We start from the raw sequence: 27,545 nt of genomic DNA, 5'->3' as shown, positions 1-27,545 counted from the left end.
TGTTTCCTTTTATTGAAACGTATGCAATGGGGGCAGTGTCTGATGACAAATGAAGGGTTGCTCATTTAAAACAGATGTGAAGCAGAATTTGTTTCCACGTGATCAGCAAGAGAAGACTGATCAGGCACTAATTGGCCAGGTTGGATTTGTCCTATGTGTGTGTAGGATGTACCTGAGTAATTTTCCACATTATTAGGTAGATGCCAGGGTTGTAGTTTGGAACAGCTTGACTTGGGGCATAGCAAGTTTTGGAGCACGTCTTTTGTGCTACTGCTCCATCTAACCAAGCCTGCAGCCTTTGCAGTATCCCTAACTGTTCTTCAATATCATGTAGAGAAAATTGTTTGGAGATTATTGGCTGTGATACTGGGGATCTACGGAGGACTTCAAGACAGATCATCAACTTGGTACTTCTGGATGAAGGTTGTTGGAAATATTCCAGCCTTACCTTTAGCAATTACGTGCAGGACTCTCCCATTATTGAGGATGGGGATATATGTGAAGCTTTCTCCTCCAATGAATTATTTAGTTGTTCACTACCATTCATGATTCGATGCAGTCGGACTGCAGAGCTTAAGAGCTAATCCACAGGTTGTGGAATTGGTTAGCTCCATCTGTCAGTAGCTACTTATGCTATCTGGCATGCAAGCAGTTCTGTTTCATAGTTTCACTAGGTTGACACCTTATGTCTAATGCTGCTCCCAGCACACCCTCGTGCAATCTTCACTCAATCTATATTGGTTCCCTGATTTGACGGTCATGGTAGAATGGGAGAAATGCCGAGCTGTGAGGTTGCAAGTTATGTTGCAGTACAATTCAGTTACTGCTAATGGGCCACAGTGCCTCATGGATGTCCAGCTTTGAATTGCTATATCTATTCAAACATTGTCTCATTTAGCACAGTGACAGTGAACCACAATGCAATGTAAGGTATCCTTGATGTGAAGCTAATAGAGTAAAGTGGAGTGAGGCTGGGAGTGCGGGGTGGGCGTCTCTGCACAGATATGCCGTGAAGTACATGATTATCAGGAGATTTCCTTGCCGACAATAAGTTGTGGTGTCCAGGCTGATACTGAGGACTCACATGGCAATGTCTTCCTAACCTATTGTGCAGCCATCTCTATCGGTACTGTCCTGCTCATGCAACAGGATATACTCAGGGGCAGTGACAGTCATGCATGGGGTATTGTCTGTAAGTTAGGATTCCATTTCAATCTGTTCCAAACATTTTCTTAGAACAATACTTTAGACCTGATAGGGTGCAATGGAACATGGTTATTTAAAAGTGACATAGTAAAATGGTCTTCTTGAATGATAATAACGTGTCAGAATTTCACATATAGTTTGAGGATGAGAAATGCGGTTCTGTAACTGGAGCCTTACCCTTGTAATTGTCTTTATGTAAGGTGACAAAAACAGATTTGACTGAAGTAGATGAGAAAATAAGACTATGAAAACTAAGACTGTAGAACAACTAAGCAGTGAACATTTAAAAGAGATATTGCATTACTCCCAACAAAGAATATTGAGAAGAATGAATCTATCCATGGGAAGTTAAAAGAAAAGCTGTGGTAGGCTAGAAGATTCAAAAACTTCTGGAAATTAAAGGAGAAATTGGTTTATGAAGAAAGAAAACAGCTGGCAGTATACAAACATTAAAAGCTTCTATGAGAATAGAAAGAGAAGCTAAAGTAAGAGGATGAGACTAGGGAATTAATAACTGGGTAGGGAAATAGCAGAGGCTTTGAACAAATATTCTGCATCTACCTTCACAGCAGAAAACATAAAACTCATTCCAAGAACAGCAGAAAAACATGGGGCAAGGATGGGGATTGAAAAACTGACACAGTCAGTAGAGAATAAATACTAGGGAAACTAATGACACAAAAGGCTAACAAGATCCCTGGTCCTGTATCACAGGGTTTTAAAAGAAGTGTCTGCAGAGGTAGTGGATGTATTGTTTGTAATCTCCCAAAATTCCCTAAATTTGAGAAAAGTTCCAGTGGATTGTAAAGCTTCACGTGTCATCTCTATTCAAGAAACAAGGAAGACCAAAAGCAGGAAACCATAGGCAAGTTAGCCTAACGGCAGATTATTTTTTCTTAATAAATTAATCACAATTTCTCTTTCACAAAATCATGTCAACTTTGCCCATTCGTGTTACGATTTTCATCATTATTCTTAGTAAAGGATTCTAGCAATTTTTATATGCTAGATATTAGGATAACGGGCCTACAGTTTCCTGTTTCTTTCCTTTCTTGAATAAAGGTGTTACGAAAAGCATTAAGAAAAGGTATCATTAAATCATGAGCTATTTTCCAATTGGCTGTGACACTTCCAGAATCTAAGGAATTCTGGAAGAACATATCCAATCCAGCTATTATCTCTGCAGCAACTTTCTCTAGGATTCAACGATAAAGTCTGAGTTATCAGGATTTAGGTCTAATATTTTTCCGAGCACTTTTCCTTAGATTGATGATTTCATTTAAGTTCCTTCCTTCCTTTTACCTCTTGATTTACAAGGATCTTTGAAAGTTTTCTAAGTTCTGTACAGCGAAGACAGCTATTAAATTCCTGTTCAATACATTTGTCATTTCCTTTCCAACTTTACCCTAAGTAACAACTTAATCATAATCTTCCGCATCAATTTCCGAGACACTCTCTCTAGAGGACCAATGCTAGTTTTAATTGTACTTTCCAGTTAAATACTCCTTGAATTTATTTTTAAACTATCTCCTTTTATATTACTAGCCAGCTGTTAAGGATCTAGGCCCGAAATGTCAGCTTTTGTGCTCCTAAGATGCTGCTTGGCCTGCTGTGTTCATCCAGCTCCACACTTTGTCTCTCTCATTCTGTCTCACTTTTTTTATTTGACTTATTCTTTGCTGCTTATCAAAAACTCATGCATCTTGTGACCTAACATGTACTCCTGCAGATATGTACAGTTTTTCTTTCAGTTTGATACTAGTGTCAACTTATTTAGCCATGGATGAAGCATCCTTCTCAAGCAGCCCTTCTTTCTTTCCGGTGACTGCAGTTTAAGTCGTCTAACACCTTTAACCTCAAGATTCACTCTACTAAACGTATGGATGAAGTCCCTGGTAAGTGTCCAAATCACAATAAATTAGAATTATAATCCCACTTGCTAGCTATTATGAATGCATGTCACAACATTAAACTACTCAATTCAACAAAATAATTGTACTAACTTGACAACTGAAAAGGCTGCAAACAGGCTGCGTGGTGATCAAATATCAGACCATTTGAATAGGAGGTTGTTGAAGAAGATTAAGGTTTGTTGCTAAGGGGAAGTTGAAAGCCTTAGTCTGTCAGACACAATCTACTGCTTCTTGCTTATTAATAACATTGTCACATTAAAATATAAAATAGACAATAAATGTATTGTTCTATGAACCACAATTTAAAATGGAGATTTTCTTTTATGATCAATCTCATTAGTTCAATGAAAGCTAAATAGTAATGGGGGAAGTAGCATAAAACGAAGCTTTTGGTTTACTGAATTCACTAAAATGTTTTATCTTTCAATGTAGCCAAAGTGTACAGTTGGATAAACACAGGAGGCCAAGCAGCATCTTAGGCTCACAAAAGTAGACCCTTCAGTGCGTCTAAGATGCTGCTTGGCCTGCTGTGTTCATCCAGCTCTACACTTGGTTATCTCGGATTCTCCAGCATCTGCAGTTCCCATTATTTCTGATGCATTGAAAGAGAAAATGGCTCATCCTGTACAAGGACTATATTTTGGCTAGTTCAGTTAACATTTCACATAATAGGATACTTTAGGCTGACACGTGACAATGCCAAATAATACCAGATTAGCCATTAAACCAACAAACGCACTCAGTTCATACCTGATGATTGCAAACATGGAATTGAAGTTCTTGCATTCTCTGCAGTGGAGGGCAATTTTGATGAAATGTTTAATTATCTTCACCCTTTTCCACTGAACAGTTTCCTTCAAAATCTCAGTGGCAACCCAGAATGTTTCCTGATTGATAATATCCTCAAATTGCTTGAGATGTACGTTTCCTGTTTTTGACTCTCTTCTGAACAGGTCATCTATATATTCAGTTGGTTCAATGTTACGGAACAATTCAAAGTCACGCATTGATAGTTGAGTTGCTACCTCAATGGTGCTGAGTTGCAGCAGACATATTTGGCTTTCCCTTAATAATTCCTGCGCATCTTCATCTGAGCAAAGAGTTTCTGTTTCCATATTATTCTTCAGATAGTATCTGAGCAACAAGATAAATGTAAGTTATATTGCTTTGAAATGCACAGACATTTTACAGCACTTGTTCAACATAATCCATAATTGCTCTCATATAGCTTTCAAAACAGAATCTGTTTCCAAATGTGCATATCACGTTTCTTCCATCTCCCTCATCCTTTAATTCTAGGTGTTCTTTGCTGACTCAAATTTTAAAAGTTTCCACAGGTATTGGTCAACTGCCTGGAAATGGCAATTCTTCATTATATTTTTGGTTACGAGATTTTCTAGATTATAAAATGAAACTGTTCCACAAACATAAAGGAATGCTTGAAGCCAGAAGTCCCAGAAGTGATTAAAACAGTTTGGATGTAATAGATCTGAATTTCTATAAATAATACACTAAAATATGGATGGATACAAAATAGCATTTGGATTCCAATACGTTCCACAGTAAAGATCAAAATACTTAGAAAGTTATCACTCTTGGAGGAAGTCTATAAATTTGTCTTGCAAAATCTTACATAACCAGAAGATTAAAAGGAAAAGCTGTTCAGCTTGTAACAGACTATGCATTTCTGACCTGCCATTCAGTTGGATTCGATCAGCCAGTTTAGATAATTGATCAGGCAGTCTCCTTTGCTTGATGACACCTTCAGGGCTTATAGAAACCTCACAGAGTGAGTAAGTTTCAGGTGGTGCAGCCAGTCCAAATTCATGGACAGAATGGGCAACAACTTCTTTTGCAGTTGTATCTTTGCTGATGATGATGTAACAACTTTGCTGATCGGCTTTAAAGACTCGGATGACTTGATCTGGTATGTCTGTTAATGAAAAAGTCAATTACAAATATATATTCACAATCTGCATTGTCTTGCCAATATCTCACATCAAACATCTACCTTATGCAGAATACATTCTCTCCAAACAAATAAATACACCTAAGATCTCACCTATTGAATGACAAAACAAGGGCGAGATCCTGGCTTTTCCAGCAAAACATTCACTGTTATTCTGCATACTTACTTAAACAGAACAGTCAAAACGGTTTTTGGAATACAAATAACAAAACTAACGTGGATTCATTCATTGGTGGGTCAGCATTACTCAGGGAACAATCACATCTGTTGTAAAATGTCACCAGAGTGAAAATAAAAAAGACCATGTATTAAAAACCATCACAAGCTGTGTAACAGTTTTACATAATAAAAACAGAAAATGCTGGAGAAACTTAGCATATCTGGCAGCATCTCTGGTGACAGAAGTAGTTGCTGCTTTAAGTCCAATATGACACTTCTTCAGAAATGAAATGTTCCAAAGAAAAAGCAATATCGAACTTGAAATGTTAACTGTTTCTCTTTCCACACGCAGTGCCATGCCTGCTGAGTTTTTCCTCGCATTTTCTCTCTTTTCATTACTTCAGATTTATAGCATCTGCAATATTTTGCTTTCATTTAACAATTTTATACTGCTTTTAACATGTAAAATATAAATTTCAAGAATTATCGATACAAAGAATAGCCAATGATTCTGTAGGTCCAGTGAATTCTTTGAGGACGTGACAAAGTTGATTGATGAGGGAAAGGCTGTAGATGTCACATACATGGACTTCAGTAAGGCGTTTGATAAGGTTCCCCATAAGAAGCTGATGGAGAAAGTGAAGTCACATGGGGTCCAGGGTGTGCTAGCTGGACGGATAAAAAACTGGCTAGGCAACAGGAGACAGTAGTAGTAGAAGGGAGTTTCTCAAATTGGAAACCTGCAATCAGTGGTGTTCCACAGGGATCTGTGCTGGGACCACTGTTGTTTGTGATGTATGTAAATGATTTGGAGGAAGGTGTAGGTGGTCTGATCAGCAAGTTTGCAGATGACACTAAGATTGGTGGAGTAGTAGATAGTGAATGGGACTGTCAGAGATTACAGCAGAATATAGATGGACTGGAGAATTGGGCAGATAAATGGCAGATGGTGTTCAATCCAGGCAAATGCGAGGTGATACATTTTGGAAGATCAAATTCAAGGGTGAACTATACAGTAAATGGAAAAGTCCTAGGGAAAACTGATGAACAGAGAGATCTGGGTGTTCAGGTCCATTGCTCCCTGAAGGTAACAATGCAGGTCAATAGGGTAGTCAAGAAGGCATATGGCATGCTTTCCTTCATTGGACAGGGTATTGAGCACAAGAGTTGGCAGGTCATGTTGCAGTTGTATAGGACTTTGGTTCGGCCACATTTGGAGTACTGTGTACATTTCTGGTCGCCACATTACCAAAAGGATGTAGATGCTTTGGAGAGTGTGCAAAGGAGGTTCACCAGGATGTTGCCTGGTATGGAGGGTGCTAGCTATGAAGAGAGGTTGAGAAGCTTAGGATTATTTTCATTAGAAAGACGGAGGTTGAGGTCTACAAAATCATGAGGGGTATAGATAGGGTAGATAGCAAGAAGCTTTTTCCGCCCCCAGAGTGGGGGACTCAATTACAAGGGGTCATGAGTTCAAAGTGAGAGGAGAAAAGTTTAAGGGAGATATATGTGGCAAGTTCTTTACACAGAGGGTGGTGGGCGCCTGGAACACGTTGCCAGCGGAGCTGGTAGACGCAGACACGTTAGCGTCTTTTAAGATATATTTGGACAGATACATGGATGGGCAGGGAGCAAATGGACACAGACCCTTCGGAAATAGATGGCAGGTTAGACAGAGGATCTCGATCGGCGCAGACTTGGAGGGCCAAAGGGCCTGTTCCTGTGCTGTAATTTTCTTTGAATCAAACTAATCTGTAGAGTATGGCAAGTTAACAGATCTTGTTTCAGTTGTCAGCAGGGATGGGGGTGGAATGGGTGGGAACAGCTAAAAGCAAGAGAGGGAAGAAAGATATTGTCCAGAATTCCCATCGACACCGAACAGCTAGCAAACATTGCCTGAAACACAATGGGTGAGGAAAGAGTTTGCCTTCATTGTATGTTACCTGTTGGTGCCCCCCAGTCATGTAAACACATGAAGCAAGTTAATTTGAATGAGATAGTACAGAGGTATCACCATCCACGAAATCATTCACCAGCTTTGCTTGCTATGTACAGGTGTGCAATAGTACAGACAAAAAAAAATCAAAGATAGAAGAAAGCACAAATCACTCGCAAATTTGTTCAAAATGTTGATGTTTCTAACTATCTGCATGATGTAATAGATACATCAAATGACATGTGATAATACTCTTACTTGTCCACTCTGAACTATGACTTTTCAAGGTAAGCAAATAGTATAAGATGGTTTAATATAAGAGAGAAATCAATCCAATGACTTACTTGGGTAAATGGTACCAATCTAAGCTACTGTCAGACCTTGCTTGGGTAGCACAGGAAATCAAGCTTTATTACTGCCAGAGTTGCAAAAAAGAAATATTTCTTAAAAGTACACAAAAAAAGTGGTATTATGGATGGAGGGAGAAAACCGAGAACCCTGTAACAGTGTTTCAGTAAGACTGGTAAAGAAGGGAAAAGCACATGGGAACCAAAGTAACTTGACAAGTTGGACCCAAAGTTGGCTCAGAGGTAGGAGACAGACAGAGATAGTGTAAAGGCTGCTTGTGAGACAGGAGAATAGTATTCAGTGGTGTACTACAGGAATGTGTGCTGGGTCCCTTATTGTTGGTCATATTGGATATAAACAATAAACATAAGAACGTGTGTGTGGATGATAAACAAGTTTGCAAATGACACGAAGACTGGCCAGGCTGTTGATAGTGAGGAAGTAAGTCTTAGGTTAGCAGAGAATATAGACATTTTGTGCAGATTAGTGACAGATGGAACTTCATCCTGATAAGTATGAGGTGATGTACTTTGGGAAAAGTAACAAGAGAGAACAAAATGAATAGCAGGAACAAAGAAATTCTGAGGAACAGAGGTGCTTGTTCAGAGATTCCTGAGGAAGGTTTTGTTGGTGTCGCATACAAAGCAGAGACTGAGACCAAGCAGAGACTGAGACTGTTTCGTACAGCATCTGTGATCTGCCCATGAGAAACGACATGAGCCATTTAACTCCTCCTCCCACTCCCTGGGTGACATGTCCACCCTGGGCCTCCTCCAGTGTCATAATGATGTCTGGAGGAGCAGCACCTCATATTCTGCCTCAAGAGCCTACAGCCCAATGGCCTAAACATGGATTTCACTAGTTTTAACATCTCCCCAACCCCAGCCTCATCCCATGGGAAACCCTCCCTCATCCCCGCCTTCTTAACCTGACACAACCTCCCATCTTCTCTCCCACCTATCTGCCTCACCAATCCCCACAACTTTCTACTTGCATTCACCTATCACTATCCCACCTACCTTCCCCAACCCCACCCCTTCTCTTTTTTTTTTTAAATACGGTAGACAGCTGTTAGCGCTGCGGCCTCACAACGCCAGGAACTGGGTTTGATTCCACCCTCAGGCAACTTCTGTGTGGAGTTTGCACATTCTCCCCCTGTCTGCGCGGGTTTCCTCGCGCAGTCCAAAGATGTGCGAGTAAGGTGAATTGGCCATGCTAAATAGCCCATAATGTTTAGTGACGTATATGCTAGGTAGGATTATAGAGGGATGGGCCTGGGTGGGATGTTGAGGTTCGGCGTGGACTGGTTGGGCCGAAGGGCCTGTTTCCACACTGTATGGATTCTAGGAAAAAAATTATTTCTGAGCTCCTTCCTCCTCCCCATTTCTAAAGAAGGATCCCAACCCGAAACGTCAATTTTGCTGCTCCTCTGATGTTGCCTGGTGTGCCGTGTTCCTCCAGCTCCACATTGTGTTGTCTATAAGTAAACAGATATACTCTTTACACTATAAATAAGGAGGCTGGAGACAGATAATAGGTTGAGTGAGTGGGCAAAATTCTTCCAGATGGGAGTATAACGTGGGAAAATGAATAGTTGTTTAATTTGGTAGGAAGACGAAATGCAGAGTACTGACTAGAAAATTATTGAGGAATTCCAAGGTGCAGAAGGATTTAGGTGTTCTAGTACACAGATGACAAGAAATTAGTATCCAGGCATGTGAACAGCATGTAGCCAAAAAGGTTAATGATACGCTCTTCTTTATTAGAAGAAGAATTGGACAGAAAGGTAAGGATGCTACGTTTCCAATATACAGGGCATTGGTGAGACCTTATATCAAATGCTGTGTGCAGTTTGATCTCCTTACTTAAGGAAGGATGTAAATGCATTGAAAGTGGTTCAGAGGTGGCTTATTGGACGAATAGCTGGATTTCATATTTTCTTTTAATATGAATCGGTTGGACAGGCTGGACATCTTTTCATTGGAGTTTAGACGAGTGAGGGGTGACTCAACTGAAGTAGGTAAGATCCTGCATGGTCTTGACAAGATGTACATGCAAAGGATTTTTTTTTTCCTTGTGCAGAAGTCCAGAAGAGGGCATCATTTTAAAATGAGGGGTGATCAATTTAATACAGAGACGAGGAGAATTTTCTCCAAGGGTTTTGTGACTTTGAAACTCTGCCAGTGAAGATAGTGGGAAGTGACATCACTAAACATATTTAAGGCAGAGCAAGACAGATTCCTGTTAGGCAACATGAGTCAAAGGTCATTTGGATAACTGGGAATGTAGAATTCAGCCATGATTTTATTGAATGGGCGAGCAGGCGCGAGTAGTCAGATGATCTATTTCTTCTTCTATTTCACATGTTCCATATGATTGTACTGCAGATAATCTCTGGTTTAATTCTCAAACAGCTGATCTCAGGCACCAAGATAATAAAATGTGAGGGTGGATGAACACAGCAGGCCAAGCAGCATCTCAGGAGCACAAAAGCTGACGTTTCGGGCCTAGACCCTTCATCAGAGAGGGGGATGAGGAGAGGGAACTGGAATAAATAGGGAGAGAGGGGGAGGCGGACCGAAGATGGAGAGTAAAGAAGGTAGGTGGAGAGAGTATAGGTGGGGAGGTAGGGAGGGGATAGGTCAGTCCAGGGAAGACGGACAGGTCAAGGAGGTGGGATGAGGTTAGTAGGTAGATGGGGGTGCGGCTTGGGGTGGGAGGAAGGGATGGGTGAGAGGAAGAACCGGTTAGGGAGGCAGAGACAGGTTGGACTGGTTTTGGGATGCAGTGGGTGGGGGGGGGGGGGGGGGGGGGGGAGTGGGGAAGAGCCGGGTTGGTTGTGTGGTGCAGTGGGGGGAGGGGACGAACTGGGCTGATGAATAAAAGGAAATGAAACAGACTGCTAAACAGTTTGGATATTGAGAGGAAAGGTTTGGATTCAGCTGCAATGGTTGAATGGTTTCCTGATGTTTACAGTTGCACTCAGGGAGGTAACAGGGGATTTCTAGAAACAAGTGTCTTTAAGAGGCAGGAAAGAAATGTGAATAACGTATATCACAATGAACCAACTACTTTATTCATTGATAAGCATAATTTATAATGATGCCCATTACAAGCTATATTAAACTGAACTCTAGTGAAATGGTAATAACTGAAATTTCTCTAAGTGGCCTATGGTCTTCAGAGCATACAGCAAGCTCTGGAAAATTTGAGGTTGATTGACTTGTAACCTCAAGGCAACAGTAAATTCCAATCTTCCAATAATTTATTTCTTGTCTTTGACAGTGATGAAATAACTAAGAAACATGAGTTTTGTATGAATGTCAATTATTTTGATGGAGAAGCAGTACAGCTCTGTCTGAATGCTGCCAAAGATAGCTGGCTGGCTATTGATGCTCTACCAACTGAATGCTATTCAGAATGCAGTTGTTACCTTGAACTGCAGTGCAATATTCAAGCAGTTACTCAAGACTGAAATAGGACTTTGATAACTGGGTATCTTAGTGTATTTCACATCAAATGCTAACTATTCACAAGAACGTGCATAATTACATGGGCTGCATTACTCAAACCCCAAGAAAGTACTTCAAGGATACAAATGACTAATTTTCAAGTTGCAATTTCTTATTTGATGTTTTTAATGATGTTATCTGTAATCCTCACTGAGTACAGGAATAGTTTTAGTCCATGTGCAGATTTGGGCTTTTTTGTAAAATAATAACAAGGATTGAATATTGTAAATACAACAAAGAACTGCAGATGCTGGAAATCTGAAACAAAAATGGAAAGTGTTGGAGAAGTCTAGCAAGTCTGGCAGTGTCTGTGGAGAGAAAACAGAGGTAATGTTTCAAATCCTGTGACTGTTCATTAGAGCTTGAATCAGCCAGAAAAATGTGGCATTTGTGGATGACTTGGGTGTGGCGATGGAACAGAGCGAGCAGTCAGATTGTGAAGGAGACCAGAGAGTCAGAGAGGAAAAAAAGGACAGACAGACAAAGGGAATACTGATAGCAGGCATGGAAAGGGGAAAAGCTGGCTGGTGAAAATGGAAACTACGAACACCTAAAATAGTTGGCCAAAGTGAAAGCAATCCATTGTGTTACAGATCCTTGTGTTGTGAGGCTACATCATTGACAAGGAATGGGGTGTTCATGCTCTGAAATTGTTAAACATGAAGGCTGTGCACTTGCCTAAGTGGAGGCTAGGTACTATTTCTCCAGCTTGTGCTCAACTTCACTGCGGCACTGCACAGGTCAGAGAGAAATATTGGCATGGGAACATGGTGATGTGTCAAAGTGCCAGACAACTGGAACCTAGGGTAATTTTTATAAACAGAACATAGGTATTCTGCAAAGCCTAGATAGAGGGAGTGACAGTAAGTCTTCTGAACTGAGCTACAGACGCCTGCCTGCTGGGTGAGTGAGCAGACCTGGGACAGAAACTGTCAGCAGGGTCAAGGTGGTGAATGGAAACTAACTGGGGCAAAATAACCTTCCTTCGTTTACAAAGGCAAAGGCAATCTCCTGTAAGACTACTTTCAGGATGGTGGAGCAGATGTTCTGAGACTAAGCACAGTCTGAGTATGTGTGAGAGAATATCAGAGACTGAGAAAAATGGAATGGGGTAAAGTGTAAAAGAGAGTGTGGATATATGGGATACAGTAAAATTTCTGGCAAGGGAATATCTGTGGGAGGTATTGGCAGAACCAGCACAGAAGAATGAGAGCGACAGTGAGTGTGCGTCTGTGTGTGAGAAACAGGGAGACAGAGGGGTGCAGGGAGGGAGAATGTGTGTACAGGGGAGGACAGATCCGGTTACACACCTGCTCTTCCTCCCCAAAGTCCTTTCAAAACTGGCTGGGAGATGATAAACCATTTAGGCTGAAAGGCAACCTTTCAACTCCCATTTTCATATGAATTTTGTTGAGGCCAACTCAGAATGTGTACATCAGAAGCACACACAAGGTCAATGTCACTACTAAATTTAACGCTGCAGTTCAGTTCCAATCCCTTCCCTGATATTTAGAAATTGGGCTTAGAATTTGTCTAGCTGTATCTTTGTCTTTCTCTAGCTTGGCCTCTTAAGTCAGGTAATTTAAAAAATGTATTAGATTAGCTACATGGTATTGGTCATTTTTATTAATCACTTTAATTACTGTTATTTTAAAAGATCAATTTATTGCTTTGGAATTGTTAATTTTGAAATTCATGCTTACTGTACCGATAAGCCTCATCTTCTGAAATTTATCCCCACCACTCCCATGAGAAAAAATGTAACATGGATTCCAATAAGATACAAAAAGACTGTCCAGGTACAAGTCCCAAAAGAAACATTCAAAATGATCTTCATTGCCAGACAAATTTAAGAAAATATCAGGGGTAACACCAGTAACTCTTCATTACATTTAACTGACCTGACCTGACCTGACCTGACTTGAATCAGTAAATTGTGAGGCTTTGTTTATTGCATTCCGAAGATTTGGATGTCCAACAAATTACATCCATTAGTTTCACACCCCATCCGCTACCAAGCTCATAGTCCCCAACCCCACACAGCTCGTTTCTACCTTCTGCCAAAAAAACAGGACTGTTCAGGCAGACCCATTGTTTCAACCTGCTCATGCCCCACAGAACTCATCTCTTCTTACCCTGGCTCAGTCTTCTCCCCACGGTCCAATCCCTATCCACATACATCCAGGATTCATTTGATGCTTTACGCCGGTTTCAAAGCTTCCAGTTTACCAGCCCTATCCACCTTCTCTTTACCATGGGTGTACAATCCCTTTACACGTCCATTCCCCACCAGGAGGGTCTTAAGGCTTTCTGCTTCTTCATGGAGCAATGACCTGAACATCCCCACCCACCACCACCCTCCTCCGCTTGGCTGAGCTTGTCCGCACGCTCAACAACTTCTCTTTCAACTCCTCTCATTTTCTTCAGGTAGGAGGGGTTGCCATGGGTACCGCATGGGCCCCAGTTATGCCTGTCTCTTTGTGAGGTGCATGGAACATTCCTTGTTCCAGTCTTATTCCGACCCCCCACCCACAACTCTTTCTCTGATATCATTGGTGCTGCTTCCCTCTCTTGTTGAGAATTGAAAACTTCATCAATTTCATCTCCAATGTCCATCCTGCCCTCACTTTCACCTGGTCTATCTCCGACTCCTCCCTTCCCTTCCTCAACATTTCTGGGGGTAGACTGGCCACTAATATCCATTACAAACCCACCAACTCCCACAGCTACCTGGACTATACATCCTCACACCCCACTTCCTCAGTTCCTCCTCTCCGATGCACATGTGCAGATGAGGTCAACTTCGACAAGAGAGCATCTGAAATGTCCACATTCTTCCTCAACCGAGGATTCCCCAGCTCTGTTGTGGACAGGGCCCTTGATCAGATCTGGCCCATCTCCCACAGTTCTGCCTTCACCCCTTCTCTTCCCTCCCGCAACAGCAACACGTTTCCCTTATCCTGACCTACCATCCCACCAGTATTCACGTCCAGGAGATCATCAGACACCATTTCTGCCACCTCCAGCAAGATGCCACTACCAGACACGTATCCCATTCCCCTCCCCTCCCTTGTCCACCTTCCGCGGGGACCACTCCCTCCGGGACACCCTGGTCCACACTTCTTCCAGCCCCGACACCTCCCCACAGCCCTGCAGCACCTTCCTCTGTAACCAGCGACGATGAAATACCTGCCCATTTACCTCCTCCCTCCCCACTGTCTGAGGGCCCAAACATACCTTTCAGGTGAAGCAACACTTCACCTGCACTTCCCAGAATCTAGTGTACTGCATTCGCTGCTCACAATGTGGTCTCCTCTACAGTGGGGAAACGAAGCATAGACTTGGCAACCACTTCACAGAACATCTGTGTTCTGCTTGCAAAGAAGATTGTGAATTACCTGTTGCCTGCCACTTCAATGCACCACCCTGCTCTCTGGTCAATGTCTACCTCCGGCTTGCTACAGTGTTCCAAGGAAGCCCAACGTGGGACAATACCTCATTTTCCGCTTGGGGGCCCTAAAGCCCTCCAGACTCAATACTGAGTTCAGTAATCATAGGGCATAAACTCTCTCACGTCCCAGCTCCCCACCCCACACACTAGGCCTTGTTACCACATAACCTGCCACTATACACCCCCTGTTGTTAGTCACTAACAGTCCCCATTAACCCTCCCAGCCTGATCGTTAGCAACTCCTTTGTCTGTCCAACTGTCCTTCTTTCTCTTTGGGCTCTATCTTATCGTTTACTCCCTATTCCACCCACCTCCATATTTTCTGCATATGAAGTGACATTTTCCCAGCCACCTTCAGTTCTGAGGAAGGGTCACCGGACCCGAAACATTGTCTGTTTTCTCCTCCACAGATGCTGCCAGACCTGCTGAGCTTTTCCAGCAACTTTGTTTTTGTCCATTATATACAGTTTATGGATGACTGCAGTGTTATTGCCTACTCTGCATCTGATTTGCAAAATTCTGTGCCTTCAATTCAGCATGCAAAAAATTTAGCCTGCCCTTGAACATTGTCAAACAAAACTCTTGTTCTAACCTGACTAGCCTAATATTTCAGCTCCAATAATAAATTGAGGGAGACACTTTGGAGTGTATGCTCTCCCAGTTTGGTAGCCATTTTTCTCAAAAAAACCCACCACTGACAAGGGGCTCAACCATTGGATCAACTGCGCCAGCTCAGTTTTGTCCAAACTGTAGCAGCAGACACTTCACAGCAAAAATCTCTGTACATCAACACAAATCCTAGTACAGAGGATAGTTGATATAATCGTTCCCTTGCACATCAGTGAGACTTGAACATCCCATCAATGACAGTCCAGAAGGCCAGACAAGTTCCATCAGCGATTGTTCTCCACTTCACTTAGAGTCAGTGGGAGGATTCAAATGCTAACTGCAGAGCATTTGGGGAAAATATCTTTCATAACCAACTACGATGAACCAGGCACAGTGTCTGGATGGCCAGAAAAGCATCTGTTCTGCCAGTAAATGGCCAACATTCTAGGGAAGAACACTCCAAAGCTCTCCTTGAAGCATGAATAACTGAGGGACAGCTGTTACCAACTTGTCAAGCTGCACATTGCTTTAATGAAGCAGCAGAGGGGCAGGAAACAATGAAATAAATGCCTACACACTGCATCTTCTTACACACTGCCTCATGAACACCAAGATATATGGGTTGAGCACTGGCCTGTCAAGTTATACGATAACCCATTGCAGGAACCAGTTACCCTGAGGAGACGTTATCTTGAATACAGACACAGCAGACTTTGTAAGCCAGGGCTTCAAAATATGACACTACAAAAGCTTTGTCAGATTTTAAGGTCGGTCTTAAAAGAGAGCGTCGTCGGGCTGCTGCTGATCACAAAAAATGCAGCAAAGAAAATGTTGGAACAAAAAAAAAGAAAGAACAGATGTTAGAAATCAAAAACAAAAAACAGAAATGTCAGATTTGGCAGCATCTGTGGAGAGAAATCAGAGTTAATGTTTCGTGCCCAGTGGTCCTTCTTCAGAACTGGAAAAAGAAAATTTTGGGATGTGCAAGAGGCCTAAATAAGAGCAAGTTTGATCTCTCAGAATATTACAGGCAATGCTCCCTCTAATTTTTCTTGCTACTGTGTGGACTTCAGAAGTTCGCACGTCACAACAGATTCTGCAAACACAAACTACGTGCCAGAATGCCAATGGGCAAGCACGGAACTTCCCAGCCACTACATGGCCACACAACTTGCAGGGAACATTTGTTACAGGGTTAAAGGTTACAAAAAGATAGGGAAAGGTGAAACCACAGAAGGAAATCAAAGTATATTTTTAGAAGTATCAGGCTGTGGGATAAAGGTGAAGGATGAACAGAACTTGATGTGAGTTATGCTATGTCTCAGAATTTTGAACTGGGTTATACATGCTTTCAACTTCAAACACAGAGACCAGAACGTTCACTATCACAGATACTCAGCTAGCTTCATAATAATTACCCAGGTTAGCGCTCTCTCTCTTTTTAAAAATAGCTATGTCATTGAACACCCTACAGTATTCAGGCACACTTCAGCATAAGTGTCTTTGGAAAAGAAAATCCTCGAAAAGACAGCTGATTCAAATTTAGAGAGACAAGCACAGACCAATTTCACCCCTGGGTCTTTTTGACTGCTAGCCTCAGCAAATATAAGGAATTGATTTTAATGTTATTAAGAATTTGGCCAGTAACACTAAAACTGTATTTAACATCTCCTTAACCTATACCCCAATTAGGATGTGCTTTATCAGAATGTATTAACATAGCATGACATTACAGAAAGTATTCTATTCCCACATGCAACACTTTAAAGGTAAATAAAGCGAAAATTTGCAATTTAGGGCTTATAATATGTCTCTCCAATATCTCAAGTTTTCACATAGGTTAAAATATTATTTAAAAAGTTCAGTCTTGAAAGAATTACAGGAAAGCGCTAAGCCAACTTATGAAAATTTCAGTTGCTACAACATAGTTATAATGAGGGATTTGAATAACAGCTGCAATGAAGATGTGTTATTGAAAAAGAACTCGGGAAATAGAAGACGACCAATTTATAAAATTCCTCTATCTTCTTTTCAGAACTCTTGGCATTGGCATCCCACACACTTCAACGTAGCATTCCTGCCATTGGATGACTTGCTTTAAGGGTCTGTATTTCAGCTGGTTCGCAAGGAATGCATGAAGCAGATTGACAACAAGCCTCTATTTGATTTTCATTTCCTCTTTGGGAAATTACCAGCCACAATAGCAATTACCTCACCTCTCTATAAACGTACTTGACTCAAGTCTGAAACCTAACACATGGAGGGGAAGTGAAATATGGTGAGCAAGAAATACACATTCTTCCTCAAAGTGTGGCACACAGATTGCATGAAGTGTCATGCCATCAAAAGGACATAGGCTAATCAGCTAATTGTCAGTTGCAGGGAGTATCAAAATCATAGATCACAGAATCCTTACAGTGTGGTAACATGTCCTTCGGCCCAACAAGTCCACACCGACCCTTGGAGCATCCCACCCAGACCCATCCCCCTATAACCCACCTAATCTACACATCCCTGAACACTATGGGCAATTTAGCATGGCCAATCCACCTAACCTGCACGCCTTTGGACTGTGGGAGGAAACTGGAATACCCAGGAGGAAACCCATGCAGACACGGGGAAAATGTGCAAATTCCACACAGATAGTCGCCCGAGGGTGGAATCGAACCTGGGTCCCTGGCGCTGAGAGGCAGCAGGGCTAACCACTGTGTCACCGTGCTGCCCAAGAGGAGCCTTGGAGAGTTCTAACACCTCACTGACATGCTCTCACTTTACCTTGCACTTGTCAGCAGCAGAGTACCCACCATTGTAGATCTGCTGGGATTTTCGTTTCTGGCACCAGACTTAAGACTCAACTTTGTATCAGGTTAATTGCTGCCAGCTACTAATAGCTCTTCACAGTACACATTGGGGGAGGCAAACAAGAAAAGCAAAGCTTCTCAGGACACTTTATTACAAATAAAAAGTCACATTTGTATGTGTATTGTCACTTACATATCACAGACTGTCAAAGTAAGTTTAGCGACAACAATCAAACTACACATGCGCCACATCAAATTTGAATCCTGTCGAAAACTGTAATACTCTTTCCCCACAGCCAGTACAGCATAACATGGATTCATTGTTCAGAAGTGACCCTGGTCCACCTCGCTGCCTCAATGACCTGGAAGGATAGCTTTGACTGGAGTGTGGCCAGGCACCTGACAGATTTTTGTGAAGCTCCTGACTAATTTGCCACTAATTCCCTGTCTGGCTGCAGCAAACCTGCAGATGACTGTTACACATTCCCTGTAATGTAATGATAAGGAACCCTGGAAAGTGACCACCCAAAACTAATCATGTGTAAGCCACTGGACTGATACCAGATGATGTCCTTGACATATTGTGCCTATTCTCCCTCAGACCGGCAGAAGACCCCTCGACTTGACCCCCCCCCCTTAGATTCTCTAACATCAATTATTTGAAGCACATTCAGCATTTGACTTTTAAGCTGCTTGCACATGCTGCAGGTGTGACACTGATGTAGCACGATACTGTAATGCAACATATATGCACCCTAACTGTTTGATGCTTGCAAACATAACACTGACACAACAGTAGGCAGGTTAAGTGGCAAGATAAAGGTACAGTGATCATCTAAGTTCTGAATGGCATGATAATGGTTAAAAGGCAAGGCAGGGATGCTATGAGCATCCAGGTGGGCACAAAGCCAGCATGCCCCAAGCTAACTGCACCTTGCTCCAATCCACAAGTTGAGTACATGTCACTGCCAGCAAAGCCACAGCATTTCAATGCGAGGCGTCCATGTGTTTCAAAATACAGATTACAGCTATCCATTGCAATACTATGTGATTTGAAGATCTGCCATGATGATCTGGTGATGCTGGTACGTGTCAGATACTAACCTCTTCAGACAAGGAGGTTGGGAGGTGTAGGTGGTCACTGCATGTGCTGTGTGTCCTGGTGTGTTGGGAACTGCTGGTCAAAGTAGAGGTTAGGAGCAGCAAGTGGTCCGATGGAGCTGCCAGGTACCTGTTCTCATTTTCATGTTGGAAACTGTCATATGCTACATGAGAGAGTAGGCAACAATGAGGCAGAAATGCACACAAAAATACCTCTCTCCACTCGCAAAGGACATTCTCATCTTCCTGTTCAAACCTCAGGTAGTGGATGGGATTTTACTTTCTCAATGTCACAAATCTCATTTTTCTGATCTTGCCATATTTTCCCAACTGACTCACTGATACTCATGTCATTCAGGGGCTGGAAAAATTCAGCCCATAGGGATTTTTAATCAGTCTCCACAAAGTCAAATAAAAGCAATAACACAAAGTAAGCATTTGTAACAGATACTTATGTTAATGAAGGCCCAACATAAGTGAACATACCGTACAAGGAAACAAGCATGCAACACACCAACACAGACACCAAAGAACAGGTGAATACTCACTATAAAAACCTGCAACTGTGATGCAGAATGTTTCAGAACAGAACAGACAAAAAAAGGAAATTACATATATTCAATACCAATTATTGAAAAAATATTCATAAAATATTTACAGTAAACCAATTTGTAAGAATTTCAATCATGTGAAACAATAAAACCGCAAGAAATAGATAAATTTTAATCCATGAATCTTAAATAATCAACAAAGTGAGTTACATGGCATTTTTTGAGAAGAAGTCACTTCAAAATCTCAAAAAGAAAAGCAATTTTATTGGAACTACAGTTCAGATTCCTTTGCTATATTGACAGCTTCTGTTTTTAGAAAATGGCATCCAGAAAACACAAAGGCAAACTTAATGCTTTACATAATGGCTAACTTTTTTTTTCAGGGATGAATAAGATGATGGAATCTTAAGTTGTTATGTTTACCACTGTTGAAGTGCCAGACTTTTTGATCAGTGTTTTAAAGTTGCTTTATCACCAACACGAGACATGTCAATATGACTTACAGCCAAAGAGTTAGTTACACGTATAGTCACAAATGTAATGTAGCAAATATAGCAGCCAATTTGTGCACAGCTAGTACAGTCAATAATTTGGTAATGACCAGGCAGTAACTGTTGTCATATCAACATTTGGGTCTATATATGTCCTTGAAGCAAAGTAACCTGCAACTACTCCAAGGATCGATGTACAACGACTGGATTGCTAGCAGCATCGACTTAGGGTTTCAGAATTCAAACAAAATAGGTGTAGCAGGCCGTTCAGCTCTTTCAGTCTGCATCACCATTCAATATGATCATGGCTGATTACGCTATTTCAATATCCCACTCCTGCTTTCTCTCCATATCCCTGGAACACTTTAGCCACAAGCTCCCCGTGAACATATTGAACAAATCAGCCCCAAAAGCTTCCTACGGTAGAAGATTCTACAGGTTTACAACTCAGAGTGAAGAAATTCTTCCTCGTCTCAGTCCTGAATGGCCTACCCTTATTCTTAGGCTATGTCCCTGGTTCTAGACTTTCCCAACATCAGGAAAATTCTTCCCGCATCTAGTCTGACCAGTTCCATTAAGATTTTATACGTTTCTCTGAGATCCCACCGCAGAGGTCACTGGCACACATGGATCTCAGAAGTCCACACATAAGAGATGAGTGGGAATGCTGACTGGAACTCATTTCATTCGAATTGATTTTAGATTTTATTCTTTTTTGTAAATTTATTGGAAATATTCATACAAGGTGTGGATACTACCGTTCCAAAATATCCCATACTATTCAAATGCAAAATTCTATTTGGAAATGTAGGAAGTGTATAACACTAACACGTCTATTTTCCACCTGTACCACTTTGCAGATCATTTATCCAAAAGACTATCAGTAATGCCTTTTTAAGTTCAGTAGGTTTTAAAAAGGTGAGGAAACAGATTCAGGATTTCCAAATCTTCGAATGCATGGATTTAATCAAACATTCATTTCTGAATGTCACAGAATCATACATCATGGAAACAGACCCTGTAGTCCAACTTGTCCACACTGACCAGACATTCCAATTTGACCAAATCTCTCTAAACCTTTCCTATTCATAGACACACCTCGATGCCTTTTAAATGTTGTAATTTTACCTGCCTCTGCTGCTTTCTCTCACCTTAAATGTTTGCCCTCAAGTTTTGAATGCTCCCACCCTAGGAAAAAATTTTAGCTATTCAGCCTATCCATGCCCCTCATGATTTTATAAATCTGTATAAGGTGAGCTCTCAGCTTCTGACACTTCAGGAGAAAAAGCCCCAATCTATTCAGCCTTTGCCTATAAATCAAGCCCTCCAGTCCTTGTAAATCTTTACTCACTCTCTCAGGTTTAACAACACTCCTCCCATAGAAGGATGACCAGAATTGTACGTGGCATTCCAGAGGTGGCCTCAAAAATGCCCTGTGTGGTCACAACATGATACCCCAAACTCCTATACTTAATGTTCTGAAAGCAAGCTTGCTAAATGTTTTCTTCACTATCCTGTCTATCTGCGATAATGTGAAATATTCTGTAAGTTTTGGGTCATTTAAAAAAAATAATATGAACACCTTCAATGACTGTTTTCTATTTGATAATCATCCATCGTTTGATTGGAATAAAACAGTTATGACAATACTTCATGACAATCTTGACATGGAAGCAACTCAATAAGGAAAATTAATAATAGCTTGGAATATGGAATGTGCTGGAATGGATAGAGATAGACGAAGCTGATGTGCTGAAAATTTTGTCAAACATTAAGATTGACAAGTCGCCAGGCCCAGATCAGATTTGTCCTCGGCTGCTTTGGGAAGCGAGAAATGCAATTGCTTTGCCACTTGCGAAGATCTTTGCATCCTCGCTCTCCACTGGAGTCGTACCTGAGGACTGGAGAGAGGCAAATGTAATTCCTCTCTTCAAGAAAGGAAATAGGGAAATCCCCGGCAATTATAGACCGGTAAGTCTCACGTCTGTCGTCTGCAAGGTGTTAGAAAGGATTCTGAGGGATAAGATTTATGACCATCTGGAAGAGCATGGCTTGATCAAATACAGTCAACACGGCTTTGTGAGGGGTAGGTCATGCCTTACAAACCTTATCGAGTTTTTTGAGGATGTGACTAGAAAGGTTGATGAGGGTCGAGCTGTGGATGTGGTGTATATGGACTTCAGTAAGGCATTTGATAAGGTTCCCCATGGAAGGCTCATTCAGAAGGTCAGGAGGAATGGGATACAGGGGAACTTAGCTGCTTGGATACAGAATTGGCTGGCCAACAGAAGACAGCGAGTGGTAGTAGAAGGAAAATATTCTGCCTGGAAGTCAGTGGTGAGTGGGGTTCCACAGGGCTCTGTCCTTGGGCCTCTACTGTTTGTAATTTTTATTAATGACTTGGACGAGGGAATTGAAGGATGGGTCAGCAAGTTTGCAGACGACACAAAGGTCGGAGGTGTCGTTGACAGTGTAGAGGGCTGTTGTAGGCTGCAGCGGGACATTGACAGGATGCAGAGATGGGCTGAGAGGTGGCAGATGGAGTTCAACCTGGATAAATGCGAGGTGATGCATTTTGGAAGGTCGAATTTGAAAGCTGAGTACAGGATTAAGGATAGGATTCTTGGCAGCGTGGAGGAACAGAGGGATCTTGGTGTGCAGATACATAGATCCCTTAAAATGGCCACCCAAGTGGACAGGGTTGTTAAGAAAGCATATGGTGTTTTGGCTTTCATTAACAGGGGGATTGAGTTTAAGAGTCGTGAGATCTTGTTGCAGCTCTATAAAACTTTGGTTAGACCGCACTTGGAATACTGCGTCCAGTTCTGGGCGCCCTATTATAGGAAAGATGTGGATGCTTTGGAGAGGGTTCAGAGGAGGTTTACCAGGATGCTGCCTGGACTGGAGGGCTTATCTTATGAAGAGAGGTTGACTGAGCTCGGTCTCTTTTCATTGGAGAAAAGGAGGAGGAGAGGTGACCTAATTGAGGTATACAAGATAATGAGAGGCATGGATAGAGTTGATAGCCAGAGACTATTTCCCAGGGCAGAAATGGCTAGCACGAGGGGTCATAGTTTTAAGCTGGTTGGTGGAAAGTATAGAGGGGATGTCAGAGGCAGGTTCTTTACGCAGAGAGTTGTGAGAGCATGGATTGCGTTGCCAGCAGCAGTTGTGGAAGCAAGGTCATTGGGGTCATTTAAGAGACTGCTGGACATGCATATGGTCACAGAAATTTGAGGGTGCATACATGAGGATCAATGGTCGGCACAACATTGTGGGCTGAAGGGCCTGTTCTGTGCTGTACTGTTCTATGTTCTATGTTCTATGTATCCAGAATCTCGAACTGATTTTAAGAATATTTAAAAAAAACACAATTCGAGGCAAGCTGGATTAAAACAAAAACTCCAAAATCTTGAAATCTGTGTAAATATTTTGGAATCACTAAAGAACTGTGCATTTAATTGGACGTTGTCAAATCAGTAGTTGATTTGGTTAGAAAGGAATTCTGGAAAGCTACACCATCATGGCTACCATGTCGTGAGGGAGACAGGGTTCATAGGACAGTGCCTTCCTGATAGATACAATTCCTATGTTCTCCTTGGGATAAAAGCTCTTGTCACATGGGACTCCTGAACAACCACTCACAAGAAAGAACAGCATAATATGGAACAATGGAGCTATGGTACATGTCTGCATGGTGCAAGTGATGCTTCTGGTTACGCAAGATAATAATTGGTTGCATCCTGTACTTAAAATGAAATTTAACTTTTTATTTCAAGTATCATCTGTTTGTTAATTCAGGTTTGATTTATACTGATTTTAATTTGTGCTGAAGTAAAAGTTACAAACATTATTTTTTCAGAAAATTCTACTGTGGGATCATTCCAAAAAAGGTACAACTTATTGAAAGGACAGTTTCTCCACTGGATTTCTAATCTGTACACCATCTTTATTATGCCAGCATATGCATGACCCTTGCATGTTTAATATTTTGCTTTCCTAGCCTACATAACAATAGCACACACATTCAATTTTCATTGAGGTGCTGTGATCCGATCTGACCTTTTATCTTCCTTCTTAACGTATAAAAATTGTTGAAGCAAGTTTTAAAAGTCATTTGCTACTTTCATTATGCTGAATTCAGAAGGACATACAAAATTTAAAAAGTGACTAATATTGAATTTCATCTGTAGCTTAAGAAATATTTCAAGGGTTTTTTTTACCTGTAGGATTTGTGAAATCAAGCAGACTAGTAGCAGGTTGCAACAGGTCAGGACTACTCGACGAAAGCGTTCCAGTGAAAGGCATTACAGCAACACTGTGCCTAAACTGCCTTGTTCCAACGATGCTATCATCCTGCGACTGGCTCACACCAGCATCACTATGGACCAGTAAAGTCAAAAATAAAACAGTTCAGTGATTAAGGTAAATAACCTGAAGTTGTACCCAAGCAATAACGATGTTAGTGTATTCACAATACTGAATTGGGATAAGGCACCAGGGTTCACTGTCCTAATTTCTCATAGTTTGAAATTATCTATAAAATTCGTCTCAGGATCTCACAATTCATTATGTTTCACACTGAGTGCATTCACAGCTTGCATTTGAATGCTTGATGGCCACAGCCTTAACTATACTAAGGAGGTTGGAGAAAATAACCAAGCAAATTACTTTGAGCTGTTCTTGGGCAAGTTCTAGTTATTGCTTGCAGGCTGATACTACCAGAGGACCAGAAAACAGACAACTTGTCTGCCTCTCTTTTGGCTCCTGAATAATGAAGGGTGTTATAAGAAGTTTAATAAGGTGGTAAAATAAAGCTCCAAGGTTAAAAAATGAATGAAGAACGTGTTTTAAGCAGCACACAACATCAACATTCTGTTTAAAACAGTAACTAAGTTACACAAGTTGTTAGTTGAACATCATGTCAAAGATGGATAAATTTGCCTCATGTACGGCCAATGTAAAAGAACATCTCAAAGCAGGGTCCAAAATTACATTAAGTCAGTAGAATGAGGCTACAGTACAGCAAAATTGCATTTGGTCATCTATTTTTAACAAAGGTCCGAACAATGAATGAATGCCATATGGCAGTGATTAAATCAGTTCTAAATTATACCATGGCACAGGCTCCAACAGTCTGCTACTGGGCTACTCAAAATAGATAACCCTACCAAAATATTGATTTCGAAAAAAATTAAATTTCTATCCCTGCACAGAAATTGGGAAAATGCACTGAGGCAGTTGGGCCCATTAAGTAATGTAAAGCTTTAAATAAATTAAATATCTTACCAAAATAGTCCCCTGTATGGGTTATGCAATCACAGAAAGAAGACAACATTTAACATGAGATGGATATTAGAATATAGAACAGACAAGGATAAACAGCTAAATGCTATTTGCACAATTGATTACATAAGCCAAAACTGACAACTATCAAAATTCTTGACATAATGGAATCAATAGCTGGAGGAGCAAAACAAGTGGGTTGAGAGCAAGGGAATAGTGTTTAAAACTTAAATACTCAGTTGGCAATACGGAACTTAACTATGGCTGAAAAAGACAATTTTGTCAAAGCCTTTTGTCTGTCACTCATCAGGACAATTCACAAGAACAGAAGTTTGAGGGGGAAACCAACATTCATGCCAAATGAGAGAAGAATGCTGCTCAACTGTATTTTGATTATTAGAGGCATTGCCATGAGCATGCCTATTTAGTGATGTTGACAGTGAGCTGGCAGGCTTGGTTTAAGGTTGTTCAGTCAATACATTTATCAGAGAAATGAGCTGCCCATCACCTATTTTATAGAATTTAAACAAGCATAATAACATGAGTGTTCTTTCTGTCCACAAAGAACAAGCAACTGTACCCAACCACAAATATTTACAAATGTCACAACCATGCCCAACATTAAATGTGACCCCATAATTGGATGATATTTAGTGAATATTTCCAAGTGTTTGAAGAATTAAGTTGACAGTTTAGGATTGCGAGGTGGGCTTGCAGTGTTGTGCATTTGCTTCTACTGAAAGCTATATATATATATATATCAATACACAAAGTCCCGTTCTTTGCTTTTCCTTATTCGAAAAGGGATCTATAAAATGCTCATTGTAACAGGCTTAATGTTTAGAACATCTGATCCGCCATGCAATATATCAGAATGTGTCTTTTAGGATGATAACTGTGCAAACTGACAGTTACTGGTTCACAACACACCTGAGATGTTGGTGAAGAGGGCAATATAATTGGACTACTGAGACAAAGTTATTAGGTAAGGTAGTTAGCCATTGTCCACAAAACATTGCTCTCCATTACTAAAGACAATTAGCTTGAGGGGAACCATTTCTCAAACACAAGGCAAGGTGAACTACTAAAGCCGGTGTGTGAATCAAACCCATGTCATTCTAGCCCATTTAGCCAAGTAAGCCCATCTCAAGTTATGAAATAGCAAGGAATAATTACAAACAACTGGATTATAAATTTAAGCCATGAATATGAACGCTAGCAGCCTCCCTTACATAGAATTGGCCAAAAGGAAATAGTTGTTCCTGGTCAATTCTGATAGACAGCAATATCAACTGCAGGTCACTCATTCACCTGACCTTTTAAGAACAGGTGGCTGACAAAGCTCAAAAAAGAAAGCAGGACTTGGACACTTAAAAAGAAACAGCATTTTTTATTTTCTGTCAAGAATGACAACAAAATTAAAACTACAGAAATAACTGAACTGACTCAGGGAAAGTTAAGAGAAACCCCAGAATGTATCATTTTGCAAGAGACTAAGAAAGAAATGGTTCACTGGCTTATATAAATAAGCATCTGTGCAAATCTTCCACTCCCAGATTTGCAGACTTAAAAGTATTTTAATTATTGTATTTGCCATCTCATGCACTTGGACGACGTGCCTTGCATTCATATAATGTTCTCATTCTAACTATTTGAAAAGTAGGGGTAACATTATGGGAATTTACCTTTATCGCATTAGCAACACTATAATTGAGATATGGAAAACTGATGGCATAGCCTTTTTGTTTCCAGAACATTAAAAATTCCAAACCCACCCATTAATTTTCTAATTTTTAAAGTTAATTTCCATAAAGCCATTATTTTCCCACAAAATAAACAATTCTATCCTGAAGGTGGACATCATGCCAGACTTTAAGGGAACACAGAACATCTAAACAAACTTTCCCACTTGAATTTTGTTAGATTTTCTAACCAGGGTTATAAATTTATGGTGTAAGACAAGCTCATTTACTTCTTAATGTATTGAAGTGCACAGAATGAAATGTTGGTGCACCAGTGAGTTGGTCTGTGTTAATTTAAAATTAAAACTGAATGCCATATTGATCAGCTAATTTTAAGGTTTTTTAAAAAAATTTATTCATAGGATATAGGTATCGTTGGTGAGGACTGCATTTACAGTCCATCCTTAATTCCTCTAGGTGGTGACAATGAGCGGCTCTCTTGAATTGCTCAAGTCCTCGCAGTGTAGGCA

General features: G+C 40.9%; 1 protein-coding gene across 8 annotated transcripts in view; it reads right to left on the bottom strand.

The window, feature by feature from the left end:
• Positions 1-27,545, bottom strand: part of LOC125458195 (rap guanine nucleotide exchange factor 6-like) — a 345,812-nt gene that overhangs the window by 51,731 nt on the left and 266,536 nt on the right. For 5 of the 8 annotated variants that reach the window (XM_048543196.2, XM_048543198.2, XM_048543203.2 and 2 more), the window contains 4 exons: positions 24,271-24,428; positions 19,554-19,568; positions 4,812-5,052; positions 3,870-4,253 (listed from right to left, as the gene is read on the bottom strand). In XM_048543196.2, coding sequence (XP_048399153.2) covers positions 3,870-4,253; positions 4,812-5,052; positions 19,554-19,568; positions 24,271-24,428 — 798 coding nt within the window. The remainder of the gene's footprint in view (positions 1-3,869; positions 4,254-4,811; positions 5,053-19,553; positions 19,569-24,270; positions 24,429-27,545) is intronic. The other 3 variants (XM_048543197.2, XM_059650632.1, XM_048543200.2) reach the window with 1 other exon arrangement.

The sequence above is a fragment of the Stegostoma tigrinum genome, chromosome 13 (genome assembly GCF_030684315.1).
Source record: "Stegostoma tigrinum isolate sSteTig4 chromosome 13, sSteTig4.hap1, whole genome shotgun sequence".
NCBI lineage: Eukaryota > Metazoa > Chordata > Chondrichthyes > Orectolobiformes > Stegostomatidae > Stegostoma > Stegostoma tigrinum.
The sequence above is the reverse complement of the archived record's forward strand: the minus strand, read 5'-3'. Positions and strand labels throughout refer to the sequence as shown.